We start from the raw sequence: 23,621 nt of genomic DNA on the forward strand, positions 1-23,621 counted from the left end.
GGCCAACACACAGATCAATGCAAAGATTCAGGTGTCCTCAAGAGATTCATTGGTTCTTACCAGATCCTCCTCTTTACCCTCTTTGTGGTGTTGGCATCAACAGCTTTTATCTTTCTAGGTAAGGAGTTCTTTTATTCAGCATCATGGACTTTGACTTGGAAACTGGTTTCAATTTATTTCACAAACTAAATAAGGATGAAAATTAGTGTTTATCACATCTAATTCGTGACAAGCAGTTGAAACTGAGTTAGCCTCCCTAGCCTTAGTCACCTGGTGGATTAAAGGTCCTTGTCAATGTACTGCTACCAAGAAGCAATAAACTGGGTGTGGCAAACTATGAAACACCACTTAGAAATCTCATTTTAGAGTTGACTTTCCCTTCCTCCAACATAAATCCGATGTGCCTTTTTGTGACATCTCTCGTCTTTTTTCCAGCATACAATGCTTTCCTAAACAAAATACAGACTGTTCCAGTTGTTTATGCACCAGCTCTGGGAACACCACAGCCAGGTAAAGAACCACTGTCCTCTTTGAAAACAGTGTTTAACTCACTCAGCTCTTCATCATCTCCCTTCCCCGTTTACTTCTAGGTTCTTATACCTCCACGTGTTCTCCTCCCTTCATGAATTCACAACCCACACTGGCTCAGAGTCGGCTACAACATTGGTTATGGAGTATAAGGCACTGACCTACGTTTGGATGATAAATCTCCTTTAACTGTAAGGGAATGGAGACTTCTAGCCCTGGGCAAAGAGCCTGAGCCTAGCAGCAACCTCTACAACTAAGCCTCCAAACAAGGCTTCTGAGCATTTTAAATAAAGGATTTTTTTTTTTTTAAATTAAAGTGGTGTGTTGGATTATGTTGGAAAGATTAACTGTCAGTTCTTAATTCTAAGAAAAAAGTTTAAAAAATCCCATTTATATAGCATCTCAGGTTTTTTAAAATCAAGCTCAAGATTTACCCAACAAACCTATGTGGATAAAAATGCCCCAAATAGACTTTTAAGTACGTGACCACTTACTTGCCCCAAGTGATTCTAGTATTCCACTCTTCTGGTTCCCCCTGAATACTTCTAGCAGTTAAACAAGACAATAAACAGGATATATCCAAAATGTGTTTATTGGGAGGGTTTTCCACTCATCTTGATTCAGGGTGCTTTTAGTGCTGCTTCCTCCTGAAGGAACATCCTGGGAAAAAAGGTTCAGAGGTTAGTGGACACGAGCCTACCTACTCTGCCCATCCCCACAAAATATGCAGGTCCCTGGTGATCAACCCAGAAAAAGCTCCATTTTTATTTTTCTCAACTTTTTTAACTACCACCTAGTCATCTATATCACTTTGGTCAATTCATTAGCAGCTTGAGGGCTGGCTAATTACTCAGTTGGTTACAGTGTGGTATTATAACACCAAGGTCAGGGGTTTGAATTCTTATACTGGCCAGCTGCCAAAAAGAAAAAAAAAAAGGCAAAGACATTAGCAGCTTGAGTCCTTATGAAGCCCTTTTGTTACCTGTCCATCCCAGCTTTAGACAGTAGTGCTTTGAGATTAACACATGGTTTCCAATACTTAAAAACAAACACACACACTACAGAATACAACCCTCTTTACAAGACAATCTACAAACTTACATTATACATGATCCCTCTCACCATAAGATTCAAAGCCCGAAATTCACAATATTTACCTTCTGTAAGCCTTGCTTTTCCTCCTGTAGGCTGGCAGAGGACAGTGGAGCAGCCAACGCACAAAACTACCGTTTGTGCATGGCTAAAGACCGTGGTGATTTTATAGCATCCTGAGGAAAACACCAAGCAAAGAGCTTACATTTTTTCCAATATTACCCCCATACCTTTCCTACACTTAAGCCCAAATGATCATCCCATTACAGTGTTTCCTACCATGAAGAAACAGGATTTGTATGCGAAATTTTGATGGGAGAGCATTCTGAATTTCATCACTACCCCTAAATTACAAAATTGTATCATCTTGTACATTCGAATTGTAAGAAAACCAGGAACCGTATTCTCTCCGTTTTACAGTCTAAGAAACTGAAACTGCTGGGCTGCTTCAAGGACATGGCACAGCTCATGCTACATTTTCCAAGTGTTGAGGTCCAGTGCTTTCCCCACTAGAGCAAGCCATGTACCCACCTGGGCATTTCACATCCATGAAATAGGAATTGGGACTCTGCACCAGGCGCTTCTTCTTGTGTTTCCTCTTCTCCTCTTCTGGAGAGGGATGCAGGAGATCCTTTGCGAGCTAAGAGGGGCAGAAATGCAGAGATTTAGAAACCAACGGCGAAAATGGGACGATCGAAAACAGCCCTCACTGTCACACACCGGGGAGAGCTCGCCCCTCGCCGCCCCTGGTGTCTGCGCAGCTGGGCCGCCATCTTATCTCCTCTCCGCTCCCGTCTATGCGGGTGGCCCGTGGGCCGCTGCGGTCCCTGGAGTTTATGTCCTAAGAAGTGAGGAGGGCAAGTGAGGACCCTTTACGATCCGAAATCAGCGTGAGGGGAGCGTGCGGACAGAAGAGTGAGATCTCCGCCGAAACCTGGACCAAGGAACTCACAGGCATGTTCTCGTGGGTAGGTCTTCACCGCCGGAAAGGAGCGAGGGTGGAAATCCTGCTGCTTATATCCGGCATCTTGCAGGAAGTGACGTCAGGGTCTTCCGCCGCCATATTGGGAAGGTCCTGTTCTCTGTCCTCATCTGCCCTGAACGCGAAGGGGTCTGCCATCTTAGGAAGGTCTTTAAATGATACTTATGACATTTGTCGCCATGTTGAGAGAATTAGCGTGCTCTCTTGAGGTCAGCGTATTTGGTCACTATTGAGGGATAAATGGACACTTTTAAAATTTCATGCTACATTTTGACAGTTGGAACTTAATATATAGGAACGGCTGAGGAAAAAACCCAGCGAGATAGAGATGTATCCGGCACTTCTTTAATATTTTTCAATTATCCATAGTCTTTACTATTTTTCAGTTGGTTTAATTTACCCATGTTTAACAATTAAGGATGTAAATATAAAAAAGTTTTCCACGTTTCTACCACCCCCAAGCTATTCCTAGTGATTACCCTTGTTAAATTTTGTCTCCTAAACCTTTCCTTCCAAGCAATAATTATAATAATTAAATCAAACACATATACAGTGCTTACTATGTGCATTGTTCTGACTGCTTTGCATATGTTAATTAATCTTTAAACAACTCTATGAGGTTGATACTATTATCCACATTTTACAGATTATGATATTGATGCCCAGAAAGTTGTCCAAGGTTAACAGAATATGTATCTGCAGCTATGTACATCTTTACAGATCTAAGTGTATATATATGTGTATATTTGTATATATATACCCACACATATACTTAAAGGTGCAAAAGTGATAACATAAAGATACATAGATAGAGATATAGATTTTTTTTTTGCACCTGTGTGACTACATTGTAGGAAAATCCCCCAAAATGGAGTTGTTAGATCAAGGGTATCTACATTGAGAGTTACCAAATTGTTTGCCAAAAAGGTTGTGCCAATTCCCACATTCTTTTCCCCACATTTTCACCAACACTGCCTTTCCAAGATTTATAGTCTTGGCAGCATTAACACCCTTGCAGGGAATGAGAAGAAAGGAAGGATGAGTACCAAAGTATCATCTAATGACTAAAGGTGTAGAATATCCATGTCATAAAGGAAGAATAAAGACGATCCAAATGCCATCTGGGGGCCTGGTTAATTCCAAAAGAAAGGAATGAGGTAAGGCATGTGAGTTCTAGTCAGGGGTGTGCTGATAAAGGTTTAACAATCAGCTCTCTGGAAAAAAAAACCCTGATTTCTAGTCTTCGTTAATTTCAGTGATATAAATATTTTCACCGTGGCTGATTTCAAACTACCAAAGTGACATCATTGAACATGGAGCTGGTAAGAGATGTGCACAATCTATTTTCAATAATTGGTAAGAAGTGGTTCCAGCACACTACTGGTGGTCCAGAAAAACCTCTGAGGAAGTGATATGTAGGCTGAAATCTGAAACACAAGAAGCCAACCATGCAAAGATCAGAGGGAAGAACATTCTAGACTGAAGGAAGAGTTTGTGAATGCAAAACCCAAGGCCAGAATGAGCCTGACTAGCCGACCCCGTGGCACACTTGGGAGAGTGCGGCGCTTGGGTGTGCAGCGACGCTCCCGCCGCGGGTTCGGACCCTATATGGGGATGGCCGGTGTGCTCACTGGCTGAGGGCAGTGCGGGCGACACCAAGCCAAGGGTTATGATCCCCTTACCGGTCACAAAAAAAAACCAAAAAAAAGACACACACACAGAATGAGCCTGACTTAATTGAAGGGGTAAAAGGCATTGTTGCTGAGGCTTTGAGAGCTAAGGGGAGGGTACTATAAGATGAATTTCCAGTGAAAGCAGGTGTACACCAGCATAAGTACAGTCCAGAGAGGTAAGCAAGAATAACATTTTGCTGGGGACAAAAAGTCCAGGTCCAGGCAAAATAAAAGAAAAAGAACTGATGGACTTTTTTTTTTCCTTTTTTTTTTTTTGTCTTTTTTCGTGACCGGTAACGAGATCGCAACCCTCGGTGTCGCGCCCGTACCGGGACTGGCAATGGGATCACAACCCTCGGTGTTGCACCCGCACCGCGCTCAACCAGTGAGCGAGAACCGGTCTCTATATGGGATCTGAACCCTCAGCGGGAGCGCCACCGCGCTCCCCAGCGCCGCACTTTACCGAGTGCGCCACCGGGCCGGCCCAGAACTGATGGATTTTTATCAAACAATCCACGAAAATTGAAGAGTAATTTAGGGAGTTGGCCAGTTAGCTCACTTGGTTAAAGTGCATTGTTGATAACACCAAGGGACCAAGGTCAAGGGTTTGGATCCCCTTCCCAGCCAGCTGCCCCCACAAAAAGAAGAGTAATTTATTCCTTCCTTTTTTTGTTGTTGTTTTGTTTTGTTTTGTTTTGGCAGCTGGCCTGTCAAGGGATCTGAACCCAAGACTTTGGTGTTATAAGGCTGCACTCTAACCGAGCTAACTGGCCAGTAAGAAGAGTAATTCAGAGGAAAGATGAGACATTGTTTGCTCAATGAGGGGAAATGGTTTGCGAAGACTCAAGGTTTGCGAAGTTTCTGATACACTTGAAGATACAATGAGAGGTAAGAGAATGGACAAAAGGGGACTAAATAGTTGTGTTTGAGAAAGGACAAACATGGGGCTGGCCCGTGGCTCACTCGGGTGAGTGCAGTGCTGATAACACCAAGGCCACGGGTTCGGATCCTATATAGGCATGGCCAGTTGGCTCACTAGCTGAGTGTGGTGTTGACAACACCAAGCCAAGGGTTGAGATCCCCTTACCCGTCATCTTTTTTTTTTTTTTTTTGTCTTTTTCGTGACCAGGAAGGGGATAGCAACCCTTGGTGTGGTGTCGCCCGCACCACGCTCAGCCAGTGAGCGCACTGACCATTCCCATATAGGATCCGAACCCGCGGCGGGAGCGTCGCTGCGCTCCCAGCGCCGCACTCTCCCGAGTGTGCCACGGGCTCGGCCCCCTTACCGGTCATCTTTAAAAAAAAAAAAAAGAGAGAGAGAGAAAGGACAAACATGGACACAGAAAGTAACAAAAATGAATGAAGTGACAAAAGATGTCGTCTCACAGCCAGTGTACATCTTAATACAAGGACAATTCTACTGACCCACTGTTAGAAAAGCAGATATTTTGAATAATTTTTTCCAAAGCAAAGATAAACTTATTTCTTTATAGCCATTCTCTCCATACTTCAGCTTCCTGGTTGCCAAAGCTACCAGACCATTCAGTGAGGTGTCAGGAGTACTGCCCCATACAGGGCCATGTTAAAAGATCCACATGAAGAATGATGTTTTTAGTCCCAATCTCTGTGTTCCTGAGCCATCTGGTTAGAAAAGTCACACACACTGTTGCGGAAGGAAGACTTCAAACTGAAGCCCCAGAATACATCTAGATGGGCTCTGTGTGTGTGTTTGTGTGTGCGTGTTGCAGTGAGGTGGGGCTGATTTAGTATTATAATTAATTTTAATTTTCACTGTGTTCCACCAGGTGGCAGATGGACTCAGCAAATAACCTACTTCTGGGCATCCTGCTTTTTTCAAAGGGTATTGGGATTCATAGAACTAAGGTCTTGGAACACTAACACTAGAATTCTAGAATTGCCTTTTGCTCAGCCCCAAGAAAGCTTTTAGCTTCCATGAATAGCTCCTCCAAAAATCAATCCCAATTTTTGTCAACTTCCGGGGCCATCCCCACCTTCACCCTCATTCCCAAAACTCTTTTCTCTTCCCCTGATCCCTCTAAATTTCTCTTCTTCAGGTTGTCTCGGTTAAACCTCTACTTCCCTTCACTCCAGCCTCTCCGGCCTCAGAATGGAAGAATGAGGTCAGAAGAGAGGAACGACAGCAGAAGGCTGTGGGAAACAGCAAGGGAGAAGGCCCCTCTAGACCGGGAAGGGAAAGCCAGAACAGAAGGCTGGGCTGGCCTCCTGGGGCTGCCGAAAGGGCGGATGGAAAGGGGGTGGAGCCCAGAGGAGTGCCGCCTCTCCTCTTTCCCAGAGCCTGGCAGTGAGGAACGAAAACTTCCTGGCCTGGGATCCGGGCCGCTCTGTCTCCCAACCCGCCAATCCCGCCTACTAGTGCCTGGCGCTTCCCCACACCTCCCCCGCTACCCCAGTGTCCGCCATGGCCAAAGCCTACGACCACCTCTTCAAGTTGCTGCTGATCGGGGACTCGGGGGTGGGCAAGACTTGTCTGATCATTCGCTTTGCAGAGGACAACTTCAACAATACTTACATCTCCACCATCGGTGAGCCCACTGGTCATATCCCGGACCCCCAACTCCCCATGCCCTCATCCTCAGGTTCTTGGATTACCTGTGATCCTGCCTTTTGGTTCCCTCACACTAAGGCTCCTAAACTCCAGTCCATTAACCCCTGTCTCAGACTCATCTCCCATACATGTCTCTGTATGGTACCCAAACCTCTAACCTTTCTGAGGCTTCCAGGTAATTCTTCAGTTGCTTCTAGCCCCCCATTTTCTTGGTATCATCTCCCTAGTCTCCCCAACTCCACATGAACCTTTCTGTTTCCCTCTCAGCTTCTCTTCCCTGACCCCAATCCACCTAGAACTCTTTTGATCACATTTCCTATATCCCTCTACCCCAAACATCTGTCTCCCAATATTGCTAGCCTCTTTCTGTCCCACTGAGCTTCAAACTCTCCCATTGGATCCCCACCTTACCACCTACTTCCCAGTCTCCCTGTCCCTCAACATAATAGGGGGCTGGGAAATAATTTTTTAAAAAAATAGTGGGTTAGGGAGGATAGAACAGGGGGCTGGCTGTGCCAGAGGGCAGCCCAAGGACTGTGATCATGAATTTGCAGCCAGTCTGGTGAGGAAGGTGGGAATGAGGGGACTTTTGGGGTCTCTGAGTCAGCTTGGTGACTCATCCTCCTCCCTCTGGCCCCCAGCACGCTTGGGGGAGTTGCCCAAGTTTCTGCTAAGAGGAACACTGTCTCCCCTCCTCCCGTCTCATCTTTCTTCATCTCCTCTGGCCTGGGAAATAAGAGGGTTCTAAGAAAATATGGCAAGAGGAATGTGAAAGTAATATTTTGGGGGAGACAGACTGAATTAAAAGAGTTGCCAGCTGGCATGGCTGAGTGGACTCAAGAGGTGGCTTAAGGGCCTTAAGCCCCCCTGCAAAGTTATCACCTTCTCTCCCCCCAAATCCATAAAATCTAAGTAAAGACAATGTGCTTTGTATACAAACATGGCTTTGGGAAAATTCTAGTTCTATACTGTCAAGATTGCCCTCCAAGTTTCTCTGCTGCAAAATTTCTGGTGCTGTCACTGTTCCATTGTCTCTTCCACCACATATTTTTACATGCACACACATACACATCTCAACTTCAGTTGCAACTTCCACCCACAGGAATTGATTTCAAGATCCGCACTGTGGATATAGAAGGGAAGAAGATCAAACTACAAGTCTGGTGAGTGAATCCTATAGAATGCCTAACCAGACTTCCCCACTTACCTCCTACAATCCTTTTTCTTCTATTTTGCTTCATTTGTCTCCCTTTCCCTGTTGCTCCTTCCAGCACTTCTCCTAATCCATTTCTCTCGCCTCACTCTGCTGTCATCCCATCTCTCTTCCTGCTCTCCCAACTATTTTCAGCTTTTTTGTAACTCTTGCCTCCCCCAGCTCCAAACCATTCTCTGAACTTGACAATACGTGTCTGTTGAGATATAATGTGCAAACAGACTCTAAGCAATGAAATGGCAAGTAACAGAATTAAGACTTGATTCCAAGTCTAGTTCTCTCTTTAAATCACGGAGAGCCCAGAAAGCCAGGTATAGAAGTTTGACCTGACTGTCATAAGGAAGCTGGAGACCCTAAAGGTGTGGTATAAGGCTTAGGAGACATTATGATACAACAAATAAGAGCAGACTGGTGTTCAAATCCTGGCTCTGTTACTTACCTGTCACCTGACTTTCATTATTATTATTTATTTTTTTATTGTTGGCTGCTGGCTGGTAACAGAGATCAAACCCAGGACGTTCGTCTTATCAACACCACACTGTAACCAACTGAGCTAACCAGCTAGCCCCTGACCATCATTATTCGTTCAGCCTATCCAAATCTGTTTTCTCATTTGTAAAATGGGTACAATAAAACATGTCTCACAAGGGTAGACTTGAGGATTAGATAAAATGATACTTACACAGTGCTTGGCACAGCATAAGCATTCGATAAATAAACAAGAGACATCTTGTTTCTTGGTCCTCTGCCAATATCAACTGTCTTTCATTCCTTTCCCCTTTACTGTTTCCTGATTCTGTTCTTTCAGCCCCACCATGTTGCAAAAGCTAAATTCTTAGGAGGGGAATTCTCCCCTTGGAGAGCTCTTCCTTCTGTTCCACCTCATGAAACCTTCTACTTCTTCAGGGATACAGCTGGCCAAGAGCGATTCAAGACGATAACTACTGCCTATTACCGTGGAGCCATGGTACAAGTGTGGGTCTGGACAAGGGATGAGGGCACGAGGCAATAGAATATAGTTTTATGAGTACAAAAGGTCAGGGGTTAGGGCAGGGGAAAATGTGGGGCACAGTGTGAGTTACAGAGGGCCTCACATGGCCTAGCATCTAGATCCATGGATGGGACTTGCAGGGTCACTTAGAGGGCAGTGGGAAGTCTAAACAGGAATATGGTCCAAAGTGAACTTTGCCATCCCCCAGGGCATTATACTAGTATACGACATCACAGATGAGAAATCCTTTGAGAATATTCAGAACTGGATGAAAAGCATCAAAGAGGTGAGGACCCTACAAAAGAGATGGGGGAACTGGGTAAAACCTGGAGGATGAAGGGAGCCGTGAGGATATGCAGGACCCAACTTTTACTTGTCTTACCCTATTGCCCCCAGAATGCCTCAGCTGGGGTGGAGCGCCTCTTGCTGGGGAACAAGTGTGACATGGAGGCCAAGAGGAAGGTGCAGAAGGAGCAGGCTGATAAGGTGAGGGCCAGGCTGGGCAATGTTCTAGAATTGGTCGGGGAGGGCCAAGATGAGGTCAGATCACAGAGGACATGGCTGCTGCTCTCTATCCAACTCTCCTTCCCACTTCACTCCCCTATAGTTGGCTCGAGAGCATGGAATTCGATTTTTCGAGACAAGTGCCAAATCCAGTATGAATGTGGATGAGGTGAGATACCCCCTGCTTCCAGAGATAAGAGTATCGGAAGATAGATTTATCCTCCCCTCCAATCTGTTCTGAAAAATCTCCGCTTTTTCCTCCCTAGGCTTTCAGTTCCCTGGCCCGGGATATCTTACTCAAGTCAGGAGGCCGGAGATCCGTGAGTTGGTTCTTGCTGGGCTAGGTACAAGTGTGTGTGTGTGTGTGTCTTGCTGGGCTAGGGGTGTGTGTGTGTTTGTGTGTGTGTTGGGGGTAAAAACTGAAGAGGGGAGCAATGCTAAGATTTTCCAAGAGGGTGGATTGACTTCAGTTTATAGGCTTATACCGCAGCCAGCCATTTACACTCCGACCCCTGTGTCCTTCTCCCTCTAGGGAAATGGCAACAAGCCCCCCAGCACTGACCTGAAAACTTGTGACAAGAAGAACACCAACAAGTGTTCCCTGGGCTGAGGATCTTCTCTTGCCTCCCTACCCTAAGTGTGAAGGCTGAACCTGAGGGAGGCAGGGTGAGGGGCTGGGCAGGGGAGAAATAGCAGTGGGGCATGAAGGGATAGATGGGTAGATGGCAAGAAGAATGAGTATGAAAGGGAGGGAAAAAAAGGAAAGAGAAAGGAAAAGAAAGAAAGGAGAGGCGAAGGGAGGGGGAAAGAATTGAGGAAGTGAAAGAAGGTGAGGAAGTAGGAAGAGAGGGAGGAGGAAAGGAAGGATAGATGGCCTCAGGCCTCAGACCTTCCCAGGGTTTTCAGGGCAAATATAAATGTAAATACATTGTTCCGAGATCAGGTTTTAGGGTCCTGTGAGAGGCTGGCTCAGCACCACTCTCTCAAGGTCTGGTCCTATCCTGTCACTCTACATGGTCTTTCTCAATATTAAAGGCCACCATTTGCACAAATGACCCTGGTTTGGGTAACTTTCATTATTGTCTACAAAGATCTGAACCCTTGCCCTTGGTGTTACAAGGTGGTGCTATAACCAACTGAGATAGTTGGCCAGCTCTTTAATGTCAAAACTGCTTTCTACTTACCCATTTCTTGCTTCTCCAAAGTGGTTGGTCTGCCTGAATCTGGCTGGGTTCCTGTGGCACCAGGACTAGTCCTACCCTATCCCTTTCCTAGTATTTATTTATTTATTTTTTTGGTGGCTGGCTGGTACGGGGATCCAAACCCTTGACCTTGGTGTTATAACACTGCACTCTAACCAAATGAGCTAACTGGCCATCCCTCAGCTGATTAATTGGCAAGGAAAATTGTAAGGAGCAGGAGGAGTGGCCTGAAGGTTTGGACATCCTCTTTCCACTGTGTGGTCCAGAAGACCCCTGTGGATAGAGCCTTCTTCCAAGCACAGGAAATTTCAAGAGAGAAGGACTCTAATAGTCCTAGCCTCAAGGAAATAGCAGGACCTAGTATTGTTTATCCAGTGATTTGTGCAAGCTTGATTCTACCAGCAATTTGTTTAGGTATTTGGTAGGCATCATTATCTGCATTTATAGATGAGGAAAATGAGATACAAGAGAGACTCGTTTATTCATAAATATTTATTGAGCAACTACTATGTGCCAGGCACGGTGGTCACTTAACACAGTCTTTGGGTAGTACTCACAAGCAGAGGAACAAGCAAATTTTAACCAAAAACGGCTCTTGACTACTGAATAACAAAGATGGCAAAACTATTGGCATGCAAAAGAACCACCACCACAAAATTCAGGCTTGATACAAAGCTCCCTTAAATATATATAAACCCTTACACATATTTTTTTTTCTGGTTATAGCAGCAATAGGATGTACACAATATTTTTAAACACAAAATTATCTCATGGACTTGATCTTTTATCAGGATCAATGAAAATGTCAGATTTTTTTGACATTTTAGAGTGTGTTAAAAAAAAAAGAAAGAAATGTCAAATTTGGTTTAGACAAGTATTCCATTACAAGTTTTATTCCTGGATACAGTGTTCAAGGCAATTAAGAAATCCCCAACTCCTCAATGTAAAAGTGGGTGGTACCACCCTGGAGTCAGCAGCAAAGTCTTTTTGTGCTGCTGTTTCTGTTGGTAAATGACAACACTAAGAAAAAAAGTCTGACAGTGCTGGAAGAAATAATAATTTGATAAATGTATTAAGTATCCAAGCTTGGATGAGGTAGTGATAAGCCTCATTTGTGGCTTATGTTTGAGCTCCATAGTCAACTGCCCAGCTGGCCGAATTTGTTCAAGAAATGAGGCAAGATTTGCACTTTGTGACTCCCAGGAAGGGGACTGATTGACATCATCATACCCCAGAACAAATATTTATTTTATTTTATTTATTTATTTTTAAAGATCTCAATTGGCTTTATTGTAATTCTAGAATGGGGCAAAACATCATTCCATAAAATAGAAATGTTCCCCAGAACAGATATTTTAAAATCCAGTTTCAGGGTAGAGATCCCACTTAGTTGCTGGCTAAGGTTATTGAAAGTGAAATCTGGGCCGGCCTGTGGCTCACTCGGGAGAGTGCGGTGCTGATAACACCAAGGCCACGGTCTAGGGTTAAGATCCCCTTACCGGTCATCTTTAAAAAAAAAAAAAGTGAAATCTTACAGCTCTCACAGTTTGTCATGAGGTAGGAGAATTTAGTAAGGAGTAACAAATACTAGCAGATTTCTGCTAAAACTTTAATTATAGCTAACTAAAAACTACTGGGAAAAACCCACAACCTACTTTCTGTAACATACAACTATTTACATACACAAATAACAACTTAAAGGAACAAATAACTAGTCAAAAGCCCTTATCACGTTTTTTTTTTTTTTTTTTTCTAATTCCCATTCAATTGTCTTTCCACAGTCTGATAGTTTCCGTTCTTGAGAAACAAGGTTTAAGTCTGATGGGAAGACACAGAATTTATGGGATATACCACCAGATAAACTGTTAATACTAAAATTAAGTGCTCTAGACCTTAGGGCTGTGGGGAAGAATAGTAGCAATGGTATTTAAGCTAGAAAGATGTTTTCGGAGAGGAGAATGTGGAACAGTTAAGAAAAAAATATGGACATGAGCCCTTTGGTCTTGAGAGGTGGGGTCCAGATTATTTTATCAGCACCTGTATTTATATGAAGTTTGAATACCTCCTTGTCTATTGAGCATCTAAGAAAACTAAACTCACATGGCCTGGAAGGGCTACAGACACACTATATGTGAAACTTGGAGGCAAATTAGGGCAAAATTAGGATAGTGACTAATACATTACCAGACAGTAAAGTATGAACCCAGAGTGTGGGTCAAGTCACAGCAGTTCTAAGTATGTATCAGGGTTGAACTACACGGGATGGAAAACAGGCTCAAATCTTTGACCCAAAAGTTTAAGGTCTGAGCTCAAGCCTCAGCTCTTGCACTCACTAGCTTCATGACCTGGGACAAGTCACTTATACTCTGTAAGTGACTCCTCAGGATTCCTCAGGAGGATCAAAATAAGCTAAATGTTGGATTCAAAAAAAAAAAAAAAGTGAGCCAACATTACTGAGATTAAAAGTATTTTCATACACATTTCATTTGCATCTCACAAAAAAATATTAGAAATAGACATTAGCATTTGCATTTTACACAGAACAATGGCAGTCAGACACCGACCTAAGGTCATGTAGCTAATAAAAATCTGAACCTAGACTCAGCATTTCTTGGAACTCGAATCTCGTGCTCTTCTCATTGCAGTAATGATTATTCCGTTATGTAGGAGCAAGGGAGAGCTGAGAACACGTGAAAAGGTTATCCAAAGGAACAGCTCTGCGGAGTAGTTTAACAATATGAGGGGAGGTGACATGCTCCATCTGTGGAGCGGTGTGGGAGCCCAGAAACAGGAGAAAGTTTCACGTTCACCGTTTGTCTCGGATATTGCCGCTTTGCAGGGAGGACAAAGTGCAGTTTCGCCTCCATGTCTTGTCCTCCAACCGAGCTTCTCCACTGGTCCATCGGGGGTGGGAGGGTGGAATGGGGAAGCGAGTCAGAGAGGCTGAAGCTTAATGGAGGGGCCCATTGGGGTTTTAAGGTGGGAACAAAGTCCTGGGAGGGTGACGTACGGTTCCTTTGTACGCCTTCCTGCTTACCTAGCCCAGAATGGCTAAACAAGCGTCAGCCCAGGGAGCAGTGAACCGAGAACCCAGGCAAGCCTCGGGCACCGCCATTTCCTCCGTTCCCGTAAAGACTACCGGGACCACAATGCAACAGGGCGCCGAGCCAATTCCCATTGAGCCGCGGGCTGGGCGCCACAGGTCCGAAAGACTACAAGTCCCAGCGGGCGATGCTTCGCGCGCCCCCGCCCCCGCCCCCGCCGACCGGCCGCGCCCCAGGATCCTCCGCGGGACGAGATGGCCGCGCCGGGGGTGGAGGCCGAGGTGTTCGGGTACTAGGCCGGTATGCCCCACTGGCTCTTCCTCCAGGACCTGGCGGGCTCCGCAGAAGCACCTTGCTTTCCTGTCCAGCAAATGCATATAAGCTTTTCTCGCTGTGGCCACAGGCACGTCCATAGAGACTTTCACCTGACAGGCAATCCTGGCGTCTCTCAGCCCTGACCTGGAACCTCTGGGAGGCACGAGGCCGGTAGAGCAAGTCTCTCTGTTCCGACAGGTGCGACACTGAACGCTCCATGTTTGCGGGCGCGGGGAGGCTTGGCCTCCCCCAGAGCCGCCGCCTGTGCTGGGTACTCTGCGCTTTCCTGAACGCTCCATGTTTGCGGGCGCGGGGAGGCTTGGCCTCCCCCAGAGCCGCCGCCTGTGCTGGTTACTCTGCGCTTTCACCTTAAAGCTCTGGTAAGGAGAACAGACAGGATCAGATCGTCCCCGCCCCCGAGGATGGGGGAGGGCTTGTCCATCGATAGCCGAGGTGGGGTTGCCCTGTTTTCTGGATTCTGACTTTTGCCCTTCCCCTCTAACCCCCTCACCCCCTGCAGCCAAGCAGAGGTTCCCGTGCGGGAAGAGAAGCTGTCAGGTGGGTGATTGGGAACGCGACACTCCCATTTTTTTTGTTTGTTCTTAATATCTTCCCCATATACCAAGAGCACACGTGGGAAAGGGCGGCACCACATGGAATGAGGGCAAGTTCTGTGTTGGGAAGTCGGATGGGCAGAGCCTTTGGGAGAAATGTTTGCTGAATGGTTTAGGGCAAGCATTTCTTTCCTATTTTAGTGAGCACCTCAAATTTGCCCTGCTGGCTGGTGGAAGAGTTTGTGGTGGCAGAAGAGTGCGCTCCATGTTCTAATTTCCAGGCTGTGAGTATGTTTTCTCTCCCTTTCTTCTCACATCTAACTAGTCCCAACGTCTTATTGTGCCTTTGCATTGTCTTTTCTTCTTTTTCCTTGCAGCCTCCCTGTACGTCCTAATTTGAACTTGTCTTCTCCTGAAAACATGCCCCTTTCTTTCCATGTTAATGGCAATATTCAGCTGATAACAATGTTTTGTTCATTTTTAACACAGTAGGTTCTGGAATCGTCCTCATCTCTCCTAGACTATTGCCTGTGAAGTGTTCTTTCTTTCTTTCTTTTTTTTTTTTTTTTAAGATGACCGGTAAGGGGATCTTAACCCTTGACTTGGTGTTGTCAGCACCACGCTCACCCAGTGAGTGAACTGGCCATCCCTATATGGGATCCGAACCCGGGGCCTTGGTGTTATCAGCACCACACTCTCCCGAGTGAGCCACAGGCCAGCCCGAAGTGTTCTTTTTTAACACATACTCCTAATCATGGAACCACCACCACCACCACCATCTGCATCAGAATTCATCAGCTTTCTATTGCCTGCCAGCTCGGAGTCATAGTAGTTGGGCATAACAGTTATCCCTGGGAATAACCATTCCTTCCTGCCCCCTTCTGAATGGCAGCCTTCCTGTTTCTCCTGCTGCCCGTTCTTAGCATGCGCTTTGGTCCTTTTCTCCCGGCAGAAAACCACTCCTGAGTGTAGTTCCACAGGGTATGTGGAGAAAATTACATGTAGCTCATCTAAAAGGAATGATTTCAAAAGGTAAGTGCTGTTTCTCTTCTTCAGGGTCACCTCCTTTGCTCCTGTAACTAGGTAGATGTTCCCGTCTCTTCCTCCTGGTCTGGGATTAGCATGTCATACTGGGAAGAGGTGAGGATTTGGAGCTAAGTTACTCGAACCTAAGTCCCAGCTCTACTCCTCAGCACTATGTTATTGGCCATATTTTCTCATCAGTAAAATTGGTTAATACTAGCTCTTCTATCTCATCAAAGAATAAATTAAATGATACATTTGGGAGGGATTTATGCACTGTAAACACATTAGAAAGCTGACTCTAGTCTCCTTTTTCCCTTTTGGATATATCTTAGTTAGGCAGAAGTAGAAGGGAGATTAGGGGGAGAATCTGTCTGGCCTTCCCTGGGAATAACTTTCATTCTGCCCTCAGCTGCCGCTCAGCTCTGATGGAACAATATTTATTCTGGAAATTTGAAGGGGCTGTTGTGGGTGTGGCCTTGATCTTCGCTTGCCTTGTCATCATCCGCCAGCGACAACTGGACAGAAAGGCTCTGGAAAAAGTCCGGAAGCAAATCGAGTCAATATAGCTGCCCTTTTATCCTGAGTCTTTGAGACCCTATCAGACAGAGAAAGTGGAAGGGACTGATTTGCACCCTTGTTCTTTGGAGCCTTGTGGTGGTACCCCCTTTCCTTTATGTTCCTCTTCCAGATCACTAATGAGCAGAATAAAAAGAGTGAAATAGTTTCCTTCCCTACTGTAATTTGGTTTGGGGCAGAGAGGGAAAGGGGATGGCAACTTTAGGCCCCTACCTACCAAGTACCTGGCTTCCCCTTCTACTACTTAAAACTTCTGGGATACAATGTCAGCTAAAAAGTTTATTTCTCAGTCAAAACTTGTTTTCCCTCAACCCTATGCCTAAAGAAGAAATAAAATCACAGATACATAACCAAAGTATTTGAGGTGCCTTCTCACGTAGTGAGCCTGGGCCTCAGGTTACAGACATCTCCTAGGGTATCCTGAAGTGATTTAGACCTTGAGGGCAGAGACACCTGAGTGGAAATCCCAGGGGGAAGCAGAGCCTTAGAGGACCCCTGGATTCCTTATTGTGATTGGGAAGAAGGCCAGGAAGGTCTCTGTTCCAGCTCACATCTCATCTGCATGCAGCAGAGTTCTGATGTGTCCACTGGGTCCTGTCTTCCCTTCCATCTTCTCAGGCAGTGTCCTTGTTGAGCCATTTGCATCCTTGGCTCCAGGCAGCTCCCCCAGTCTGGACTCTACCATTGGGGTCTCCAGATTTTCTGTCATGTCCTCGTGGGTCAGGATATTTCTAGAAATCACTGAGATGAAAGAAAAAGGGCAGTAGTAGAGTGCTGTCCTTGGTGGGGGACCCTGGACAGCACAGGACCTTCCCGCTTCTTGACTACCTTGGAGAACAGAGCTCCCACCTCCTTGCTCACCAGGGGTCTCACCCTGACCTTGTCTCTCACCTCCATGAAGCTGGTAATCCTCAGACCCAACTTCTGGTAGACCCTGAAAGGGGCTGAAGCTGGGCAGGATGATGAGAGCCAGGGAAAAAAGAAGGATCTGGAGGAAGCAAGAGGACATTTGGGTGGTGGGGTCAAAAGGGAGCAGAGGACAGAGTGAATGGAGGACAGTTGAGGTTATCAGGGATGGGAGGATAGATATGGCTGGGTATTGGGGATAACAGGATGGAATTGTGGTGAAAGATGGTAGAAATGGGGGGAGATGAGAAGTAGACTGATGGTACCAGGACACAAGTGCTGGTTTGGGCAGCTTTGTTGGAGGTTTTAGCAATGAGAGTCTGTAGCTGGCGGAGCTGAGCCACCAAGGAGCTGGAAAAGGAGGAATGAAGAGTTAATATCTTCTGGGAACCAAGGCCCAAGAATGGTGTCCTTGTGTGCTGCACCCTCCCAACATTCTTTCACTCACATGTTATGCTTCTCCAGCTCGTGGACTTTTTTCTGTAGTTCCTGGTTCTGTGCAGAACAGGCTGCCACCCTAGGGAGTGTGGAAAGGTAGAACAAGGCTTGGCAATCTGAGTCCCTTACTTTGCCCACCTTGGTGAGGAGGGGGCCCCAAATATGGCCCACCGGAATCCAGAAATGTGAGCATAAATATACCTGCTCTCTAGCCCATTGATGTACTCTTTCTTGCGCCGCCGACTGTCCTGAGCTGACTGCTTGTTACGGATTTTCCTCCTGACCTTCTTGAGGACCCTCTCCTCTGCCTGGAGGTGAAGGGTGTGTCAGTCCTTGGTCCTTAACCTCCCCCAACTCCCCAACTCTTCCCTTGGATCCTGGCTCCTCAGTGGCCATAGTTGGGGTCCCTGGGGTTGGGATTCCTTTTGGGGAATCCTGTTACCTTGGTGAGGGGCAGGTGAGAGGGTAGAGAAACTCCTTCTTGCCCCAGCAGATGCTTCTCCTCATCTGTTAGGAACAGAGTTTGACAGGGCAGCTGGAAGGGGAAAAAGGAAAAGGTGAGATGGGAGTGGGGTCATCCCATTTCCAGCACCCAAGCCACTCCCTCTGCATGCCTTCTGGAGAATGTTTCCTATTTGCACTGAGGAATAACCAACTTAGAGGTGACATGAGGGGCAGAGACTTTAATTCATACAGGCTTTGGATCAAGCCAAAGGGACCTTCTGAGGCTGAGAAGGGTAGAGAGGAGGTGGTTTTGTCATATTCTTTGCCCAGAGACTTAGGACCTTGGCACTCTGAGCATACTAGGGAGGGCCTGTTCTGGTCCACGTCTCCCCATGGGTAGGTTCCTGCTGGGCAATTGTTCTAGTGGAAACATTGTTGTAGTTGCTTCTCCTCCTTCACCCTATACCCGGTAACCAGCTGGATTCCCAGGTGGCTGGTCCCATTTCTGTGTGTTGACCCAAGGCTAAAACAGTGGCTTTGGCTGAGCATACAGTGCACACAAGGTCTAGGGTTCCTCCAAGCCCTGTTCCCATATTCCCTCACCCCACCTTCTCCTTAGCCGAGTCATTATTACCTTACCCCCCAAGAGCTCTCCCTTGTCCTTTCCTGCTCTTAAAGTTGTTCTTGCCCCTTGGTCTTCAAGCCCAATGCCACAAAATTGAGGCAAAGAGAGTTCATCATCAGATTCCCCCTCTCTCATCCCCTTTGCCCCCCTCTGTGTGATTATATACGTGTTTGTCAGGGAGCACTGGTTCTGGCTGACCCCAGGACTCACCAAGGTTGCAGGAGGCACTGGGGTTACAGTGTCTGCTCTGGGCAGGATGTGGGCATAAGCATCAAAGGGCAGCTCGCTGACCACACAGGCATCTGGCACCATAAATGGTGGGCTCCATTGATCTGAGTGAGACACAGATGGCTGGGAGAAAGGAGATTAGGGTACACCCTGATGGCAGCAGGGCCTGGGTAGAGGCACAGGTTGGGGAAACTCCCTTAACCCCATGGCTAGGGCTGGACTTGAAGGGCCATTGCCCCCTTCCCACAAAAAAACACTGACTTAGCTGGATGGAGATGAGTCCTAAGGTTGGCCCAGTTTCTCCCTGCATCCTCTCCAGGGCCCCTGCCTCATAGACAACCTCACAGAAGGCAGGCGAACTGGGTGCCCTTAGAGCAGAGGGACTGTATGGATGGCCAGGGTCCTCGGAGATGCCACTGTCACTGCCAGGAGATGCTGCTGAGCAGTACACCTCATTGGGATCAATGAAAACCTTCAGGAACTCTTCAGACTCACTCTCTTGAAGGCCCTACAGTAGGAGAGGGTATATATGTGTGCAGGGAAGAATTTTGGAAGTCCTACCTGACATCAGCCCTGGATCCTTCATTCTTCAATTTCAGTCTTTTCTGGGGCATGGAAATAGTTACAACTCATGTCTATTTTGGGGTCTCTGTTTTCAGAACTCTCTCCAAGTGGGGGCCGAAGCATTTTGGTGCTTCTTAAAACAGAGTTGTGTCTCAACCCCACTCCCACTCCTACTTATCACACTCACACAGCCATGGCCCCCACTGGACTCCCAGCCTTGCAGCCCCTGTTCCTGTAGGCTAGTCATCGGGACCTCTGGAGGGGGACAGTGGAGTCCTAGCTCCAGGAAGGATCCTGCTGAGAAGATATCTTCTGGGGGCTCCAGCAACGCGTCCAGCAGGTCAGGGGTTCCAAGATCCATGCTTCTGCGGGAAGGCATGTGGAACAGGGAGTTGCAGAAATGATGGCTGCCCCCTACCCCACAGCTTCTGGGTTCCTCTGCTCCCTCTTCCATTATTCCCCTTCCTCACCTGTCACTCGATAATCTCGCCTCCGGCCTTATCTCTCAGGATCAGACAAACAAGCCCCCTTGGGTAGTACCTGTTCCGAAGAGCCCAGCCCTGTCAAGCCAGCCTAGCCCGATGACCGCCCCAAACACTACACCTTTTCTTTCCTCCAGGATCTCATATCCTGGATCTGCCCAGCCAAACCCCGCCCCCAGCCTTAAACCAAGAAAGTGGGTTGCACCTTTCCAGGAGCCACGATAGGGGCGCTGTATCTGGCATTAAGAGACCGAGCACCCTCAAACCTAATTTAAGGAAAACAGACGCTCCCTTTTTGCCTCACTTTCTCCTAGCGATAGTAAATCTTCCTAAGGGTTTGGTGTCTCTTCAGGGGAGAGTAGAGATGGCTGCGACTGGAGCGTAGAATGCTTGAGTGCCAGTTCTCCCGCCATCGCTTTTAGAAGGGGAAGACCACGCCAGGTTGTTAGCAAAGGCGGAAAGATTAAGAGGCTTGCCCAAGACCCACGGGGGCATCCCCTCCCCCATCGCGGGGCGCTCTTCCCACAGCTGAGTCCTGATTGGAAGCCAAAGATTTAGGGTTTTGAGGGGCAGGACATTGAGCCAATGAATGGCATTTTCCTCTCAAGGCCAGCTCCTCTGTAACTGGTTAGAATACGCTGTCGGAGGGGAGTCAGGCCAATGGGGCAGCAGTACTTACTTGTCAGGCGGGGATTGGGTTCCGCGGACCAGCGGGAGGAGGAAGAGCCGGAAGATAAATTGTGGGGAAGTTGGAGAAAAGTTCCGAGAACGTGGGTAGGAGCGGCCTGGTTTCGCTTGCCACGTGATTCCAAAGCCCAGGTTATTACCTAGGCGGGGAGTAGATAACCTGTTGACCCAAGTTCAGCGACAGGGCCTTGACTCAGCTGGTGGGAAGTCGCGCAATCGCTGGGTTCCAAGTTCGTAATCGTAGCGTTATGCTATTCAAGAACAGCGATTATACATACCCACTCACTGGACTCTGTTTACTCACGGAGTGAGATGGGTCTGGAAAACTGCAAGTTAAAAAACGTTTTGCGTTTGGTTTGGGAATTTGTTTTATTGTTTGTGTAAAATTACCGGCAACATGTATGTCCGCATTTGTATTGTTTACAAAACATTTTCGTAAATTGTTCCCTCATTCACATCCACAACGACTCTGAGGCACATAGGACAGGTAATATTTTGCTAATTTTTACCAATGAGGAGGCAGAAATCCACTACTAGAAAGTAGTAATACCAATATTCAGGATTTTTTCACTTGGTCTAGTGTCTGATGGTCCAGGAATTCACTTCAAATAAACTATAATAATGGGCCTATCTGATATTGATATGATTTTTGTTTGCCTGCCTTCCCAGTAGTACTTCTGATAAAGGGTAGCGGGGTGAGTAAAGCGGGAGTGTTTGGGGTGTACATCCAGAATTCAAACTGGTATTAATTCTCCTTGTGAAGATTTGAATGGGCTAAGGGTAAAGACAACAACAGGATCTAGTATTTATTGAGCAACGTTTATATATTAGGCATTTTCATGTTACTCTTAACTCTCATAGCAACTCACAGCTGACAGAGAGAAGTTAAGTAACTTTCTCAAAGTTACTCTGTAGGTGGCCGAACCAAGATTTGGATGCCTGAGCCCATGTTCTTCACACTAGACTAAGCTGACTTGCTGAGTTTTCTCAAATTTCCCAAATCTGTCTTTCCTGCTTGTCTCTCTGCATCCTGCTCCAGTCATGAAGAGTCAAACAGGCTTCCTAGATTGATGCAGAGCTCTAAAGATAGCAGAGCTGTTTTTGTTTAGATCTTTCATAGAGCAAGAAAGGTGGTTGAATGCATTTCAAAGGGCTTCCTGTGGGCTGCATGTGCGGAGATGATAAATGGAAAATATAATCATATGCTATTAATGCTAGAACTGGAAGGAAACTCTGCCATCATCTGCTAGTTTAACTTCCCTCTTTCCCCTGATTTATCAAGCTCTGGAGAGGGAAAATGACTTGCCTAAAATCATACATCAAGTTAAGGTAAAGTTCAAGAGATCTACTGTAAAACATGGTGAATATAGTTAACAACAATGTATTGTATACTTGAAAATAGCTGAGAGTATATTTTAAGTGTTCTCACCACAAAAAAGTATGTGAGATTATACATGTATAATTTAAGGTAGAGCTGGGCCTAGAATCCAGGTGTCCTGACTCCCAGTCATGATTCCTTGTTAATGTTAATAATTACCAATAATCTCGAAAGCATAATTTGCCACAGACAAACCACAGTATGCACAATATTCCCTTAAATAATCTGGAATTACCTCTAACAGTAATTTTTATTTATTTGGGCAGCTGGCTGGTGCAGGGATCCGAACCCTTGACCTTGGTATTATAACACCATACTCTAACGAACTGAGCTAAATGGCCAACCCTAATTTCTATTTTTTTCATTAAGAGCTTGGAACAGCAATAATTATTAGTAAATGATGGGACACCAATACCCCATTTCACTTAAACCCTCATCTTAAAATCCTATAGGTTCCTTTCTCCTAGACCCCCTCCTTCAAGAAGTCCTCACATTCCCCCTTTACTTAAAGTAGTTGCTGGCCTCCATTTCTAGATTCTTATTAGAGGCATCATTCTATCTCTTCTTTAGGACTGAGCACCCTTTTGTATTTTCCTCTTTTGTACCCTGCTGTTTCATTAGGCTACAAGAGGATTGTGGGTTAAGATGATCCAGGCTGAGGAAACAGTGGAAAATACAAGGGATCTTCAAAAAGTTTATAGGGCTGGCTGGTTAGCTCAGTTGGTTAGAGCACAACCTTGTAATACCAAGGTCACAGGCTCAGATCCCCGAACCAGCCAGCTGACAAAAAAAAAAAAAAAAAAAAAAAAGTTTGGGGAAAGATTTGCATTATGTTTTAATTCTATTTTTCCACGAACTTTTGAAGTACCCTAGTACTGTACCTTGGTGCATTCAAGGAACTGAAAACGGAAAGGAGGCCAGAAGGGATGGAGGGAGAAGAGTTGGAGAGTGCCAGATGAGGTTGGAGGGAATCCTGGCCAGTTACCCAGAGCCATGGTAAGGACGGTAAGTTGGAGTGTGCTGAGAAGCTCTCCACTGGGTGGGGTTTCAGCAACCCCTGAGCTGAGCCCCACCACACCTCTACCCAGTTGGAGAAGACCGCCAGAGGCTGCACAGAAGTCAGCTCGGGCCACTGGTAGTCAAGGAGGGATGATCCTCAAGACATGCCCTCTCTTTGGTTTTCCCTCTTTTCAATTCTGCCTTGTCTTTTTCTTTCCTGTGGGTACTGGCGACGGAAGTCAGGCGAGGAAATTCGTCCTAGGAAGGGAATGCTTTCTTTTTGGCGCCATGGCACACTGATGAAGTCTTAATTAGTGTCTTCTAAAAGATAAAATGAGACTTTGGCCCAGGCCAGGCAGATATCCTCAGAGATGTGGGGCCGAAGACTTAGGAATGCGGGGCAAGGTTTGGGCGCCAGCCATGCCTGCGGGGGTTCTAGCTCCCTTCTTAAAAAATCTCCACATGACCAAAGCCTTCCTTGACCGGCCAGCTCCGGCCCCTCAGACCTGCACAGTGGCGCCTCAGGCCCGCAGAACCTGGACCCTCTCCCTAGCCCCCTCCCTTGCTCTCGCTCCCGCTCCCC

General features: G+C 46.4%; 4 protein-coding genes and 1 long non-coding RNA gene across 7 annotated transcripts; 3 read left to right on the forward strand and 2 right to left on the reverse strand.

The window, feature by feature from the left end:
• Nucleotides 1-432: 432 nt before the first annotated feature.
• LOC103586344 lies at nucleotides 433-836 on the forward strand. The gene is made up of 2 exons (XR_550141.1): nucleotides 433-510; nucleotides 591-836. It is a non-coding gene; the product is annotated as an uncharacterized LOC103586344 (long non-coding RNA).
• Nucleotides 837-1,102: 266 nt separating this feature from the next.
• Nucleotides 1,103-2,669, reverse strand: RPS27 (ribosomal protein S27). The gene is made up of 4 exons (XM_008567594.1): nucleotides 2,573-2,669; nucleotides 2,152-2,260; nucleotides 1,686-1,796; nucleotides 1,103-1,188 (listed from the first exon to the last, which is right to left on the reverse strand). The coding sequence occupies exons 1-4, from the start codon at nucleotides 2,576-2,578 to the stop codon at nucleotides 1,160-1,162; spliced, it is 255 nt and encodes an 84-aa protein (XP_008565816.1). The 5' UTR covers nucleotides 2,579-2,669; the 3' UTR covers nucleotides 1,103-1,159.
• Nucleotides 2,670-6,577: 3,908 nt separating this feature from the next.
• RAB13 (RAB13, member RAS oncogene family) lies at nucleotides 6,578-10,625 on the forward strand. The gene is made up of 8 exons (XM_008567595.1): nucleotides 6,578-6,839; nucleotides 7,965-8,025; nucleotides 8,982-9,042; nucleotides 9,275-9,352; nucleotides 9,463-9,552; nucleotides 9,674-9,739; nucleotides 9,837-9,890; nucleotides 10,103-10,625. Exons 1-8 carry the CDS (start codon nucleotides 6,716-6,718, stop codon nucleotides 10,178-10,180), a joined length of 612 nt encoding a protein of 203 aa, XP_008565817.1. The 5' UTR covers nucleotides 6,578-6,715; the 3' UTR covers nucleotides 10,181-10,625.
• A 3,476-nt stretch (nucleotides 10,626-14,101) lies between these two features.
• JTB (jumping translocation breakpoint) lies at nucleotides 14,102-16,434 on the forward strand. 2 transcript variants are annotated; one of them, XM_008567598.1, is made up of 7 exons: nucleotides 14,102-14,219; nucleotides 14,330-14,350; nucleotides 14,431-14,511; nucleotides 14,652-14,689; nucleotides 14,887-14,969; nucleotides 15,638-15,717; nucleotides 16,121-16,434. In XM_008567598.1, exons 1-7 carry the CDS (start codon nucleotides 14,119-14,121, stop codon nucleotides 16,275-16,277), a joined length of 561 nt encoding a protein of 186 aa, XP_008565820.1. In that variant the 5' UTR covers nucleotides 14,102-14,118; the 3' UTR covers nucleotides 16,278-16,434. The 2 variants fall into 2 exon arrangements, with proteins under 2 accessions (XP_008565820.1, XP_008565821.1); XM_008567599.1 differs by lacking the exons at nucleotides 14,102-14,219; nucleotides 14,330-14,350 and having other exon boundaries at nucleotides 14,429-14,511.
• On the reverse strand, nucleotides 16,272-20,332 carry CREB3L4 (cAMP responsive element binding protein 3-like 4). Of its 2 annotated transcripts, XM_008567597.1 has the most exons (10): nucleotides 20,279-20,332; nucleotides 19,680-20,032; nucleotides 19,190-19,436; nucleotides 18,911-19,032; nucleotides 18,074-18,166; nucleotides 17,833-17,939; nucleotides 17,642-17,710; nucleotides 17,460-17,544; nucleotides 17,179-17,275; nucleotides 16,272-17,028 (listed from the first exon to the last, which is right to left on the reverse strand). In XM_008567597.1, exons 2-10 carry the CDS (start codon nucleotides 19,944-19,946, stop codon nucleotides 16,835-16,837), a joined length of 1,281 nt encoding a protein of 426 aa, XP_008565819.1. In that variant the 5' UTR covers nucleotides 19,947-20,032; nucleotides 20,279-20,332; the 3' UTR covers nucleotides 16,272-16,834. The 2 variants fall into 2 exon arrangements, with proteins under 2 accessions (XP_008565819.1, XP_008565818.1); XM_008567596.1 differs by lacking the exon at nucleotides 16,272-17,028 and having other exon boundaries at nucleotides 17,246-17,544; nucleotides 19,680-19,857; nucleotides 19,963-20,032.
• Between the last annotated feature and the right edge of the window lie 3,289 nt (nucleotides 20,333-23,621).

The sequence above is a fragment of the Galeopterus variegatus genome, unplaced genomic scaffold (assembly GCF_000696425.1).
Source record: "Galeopterus variegatus unplaced genomic scaffold, G_variegatus-3.0.2 Scaffold334, whole genome shotgun sequence".
Lineage (NCBI taxonomy): Eukaryota > Metazoa > Chordata > Mammalia > Dermoptera > Cynocephalidae > Galeopterus > Galeopterus variegatus.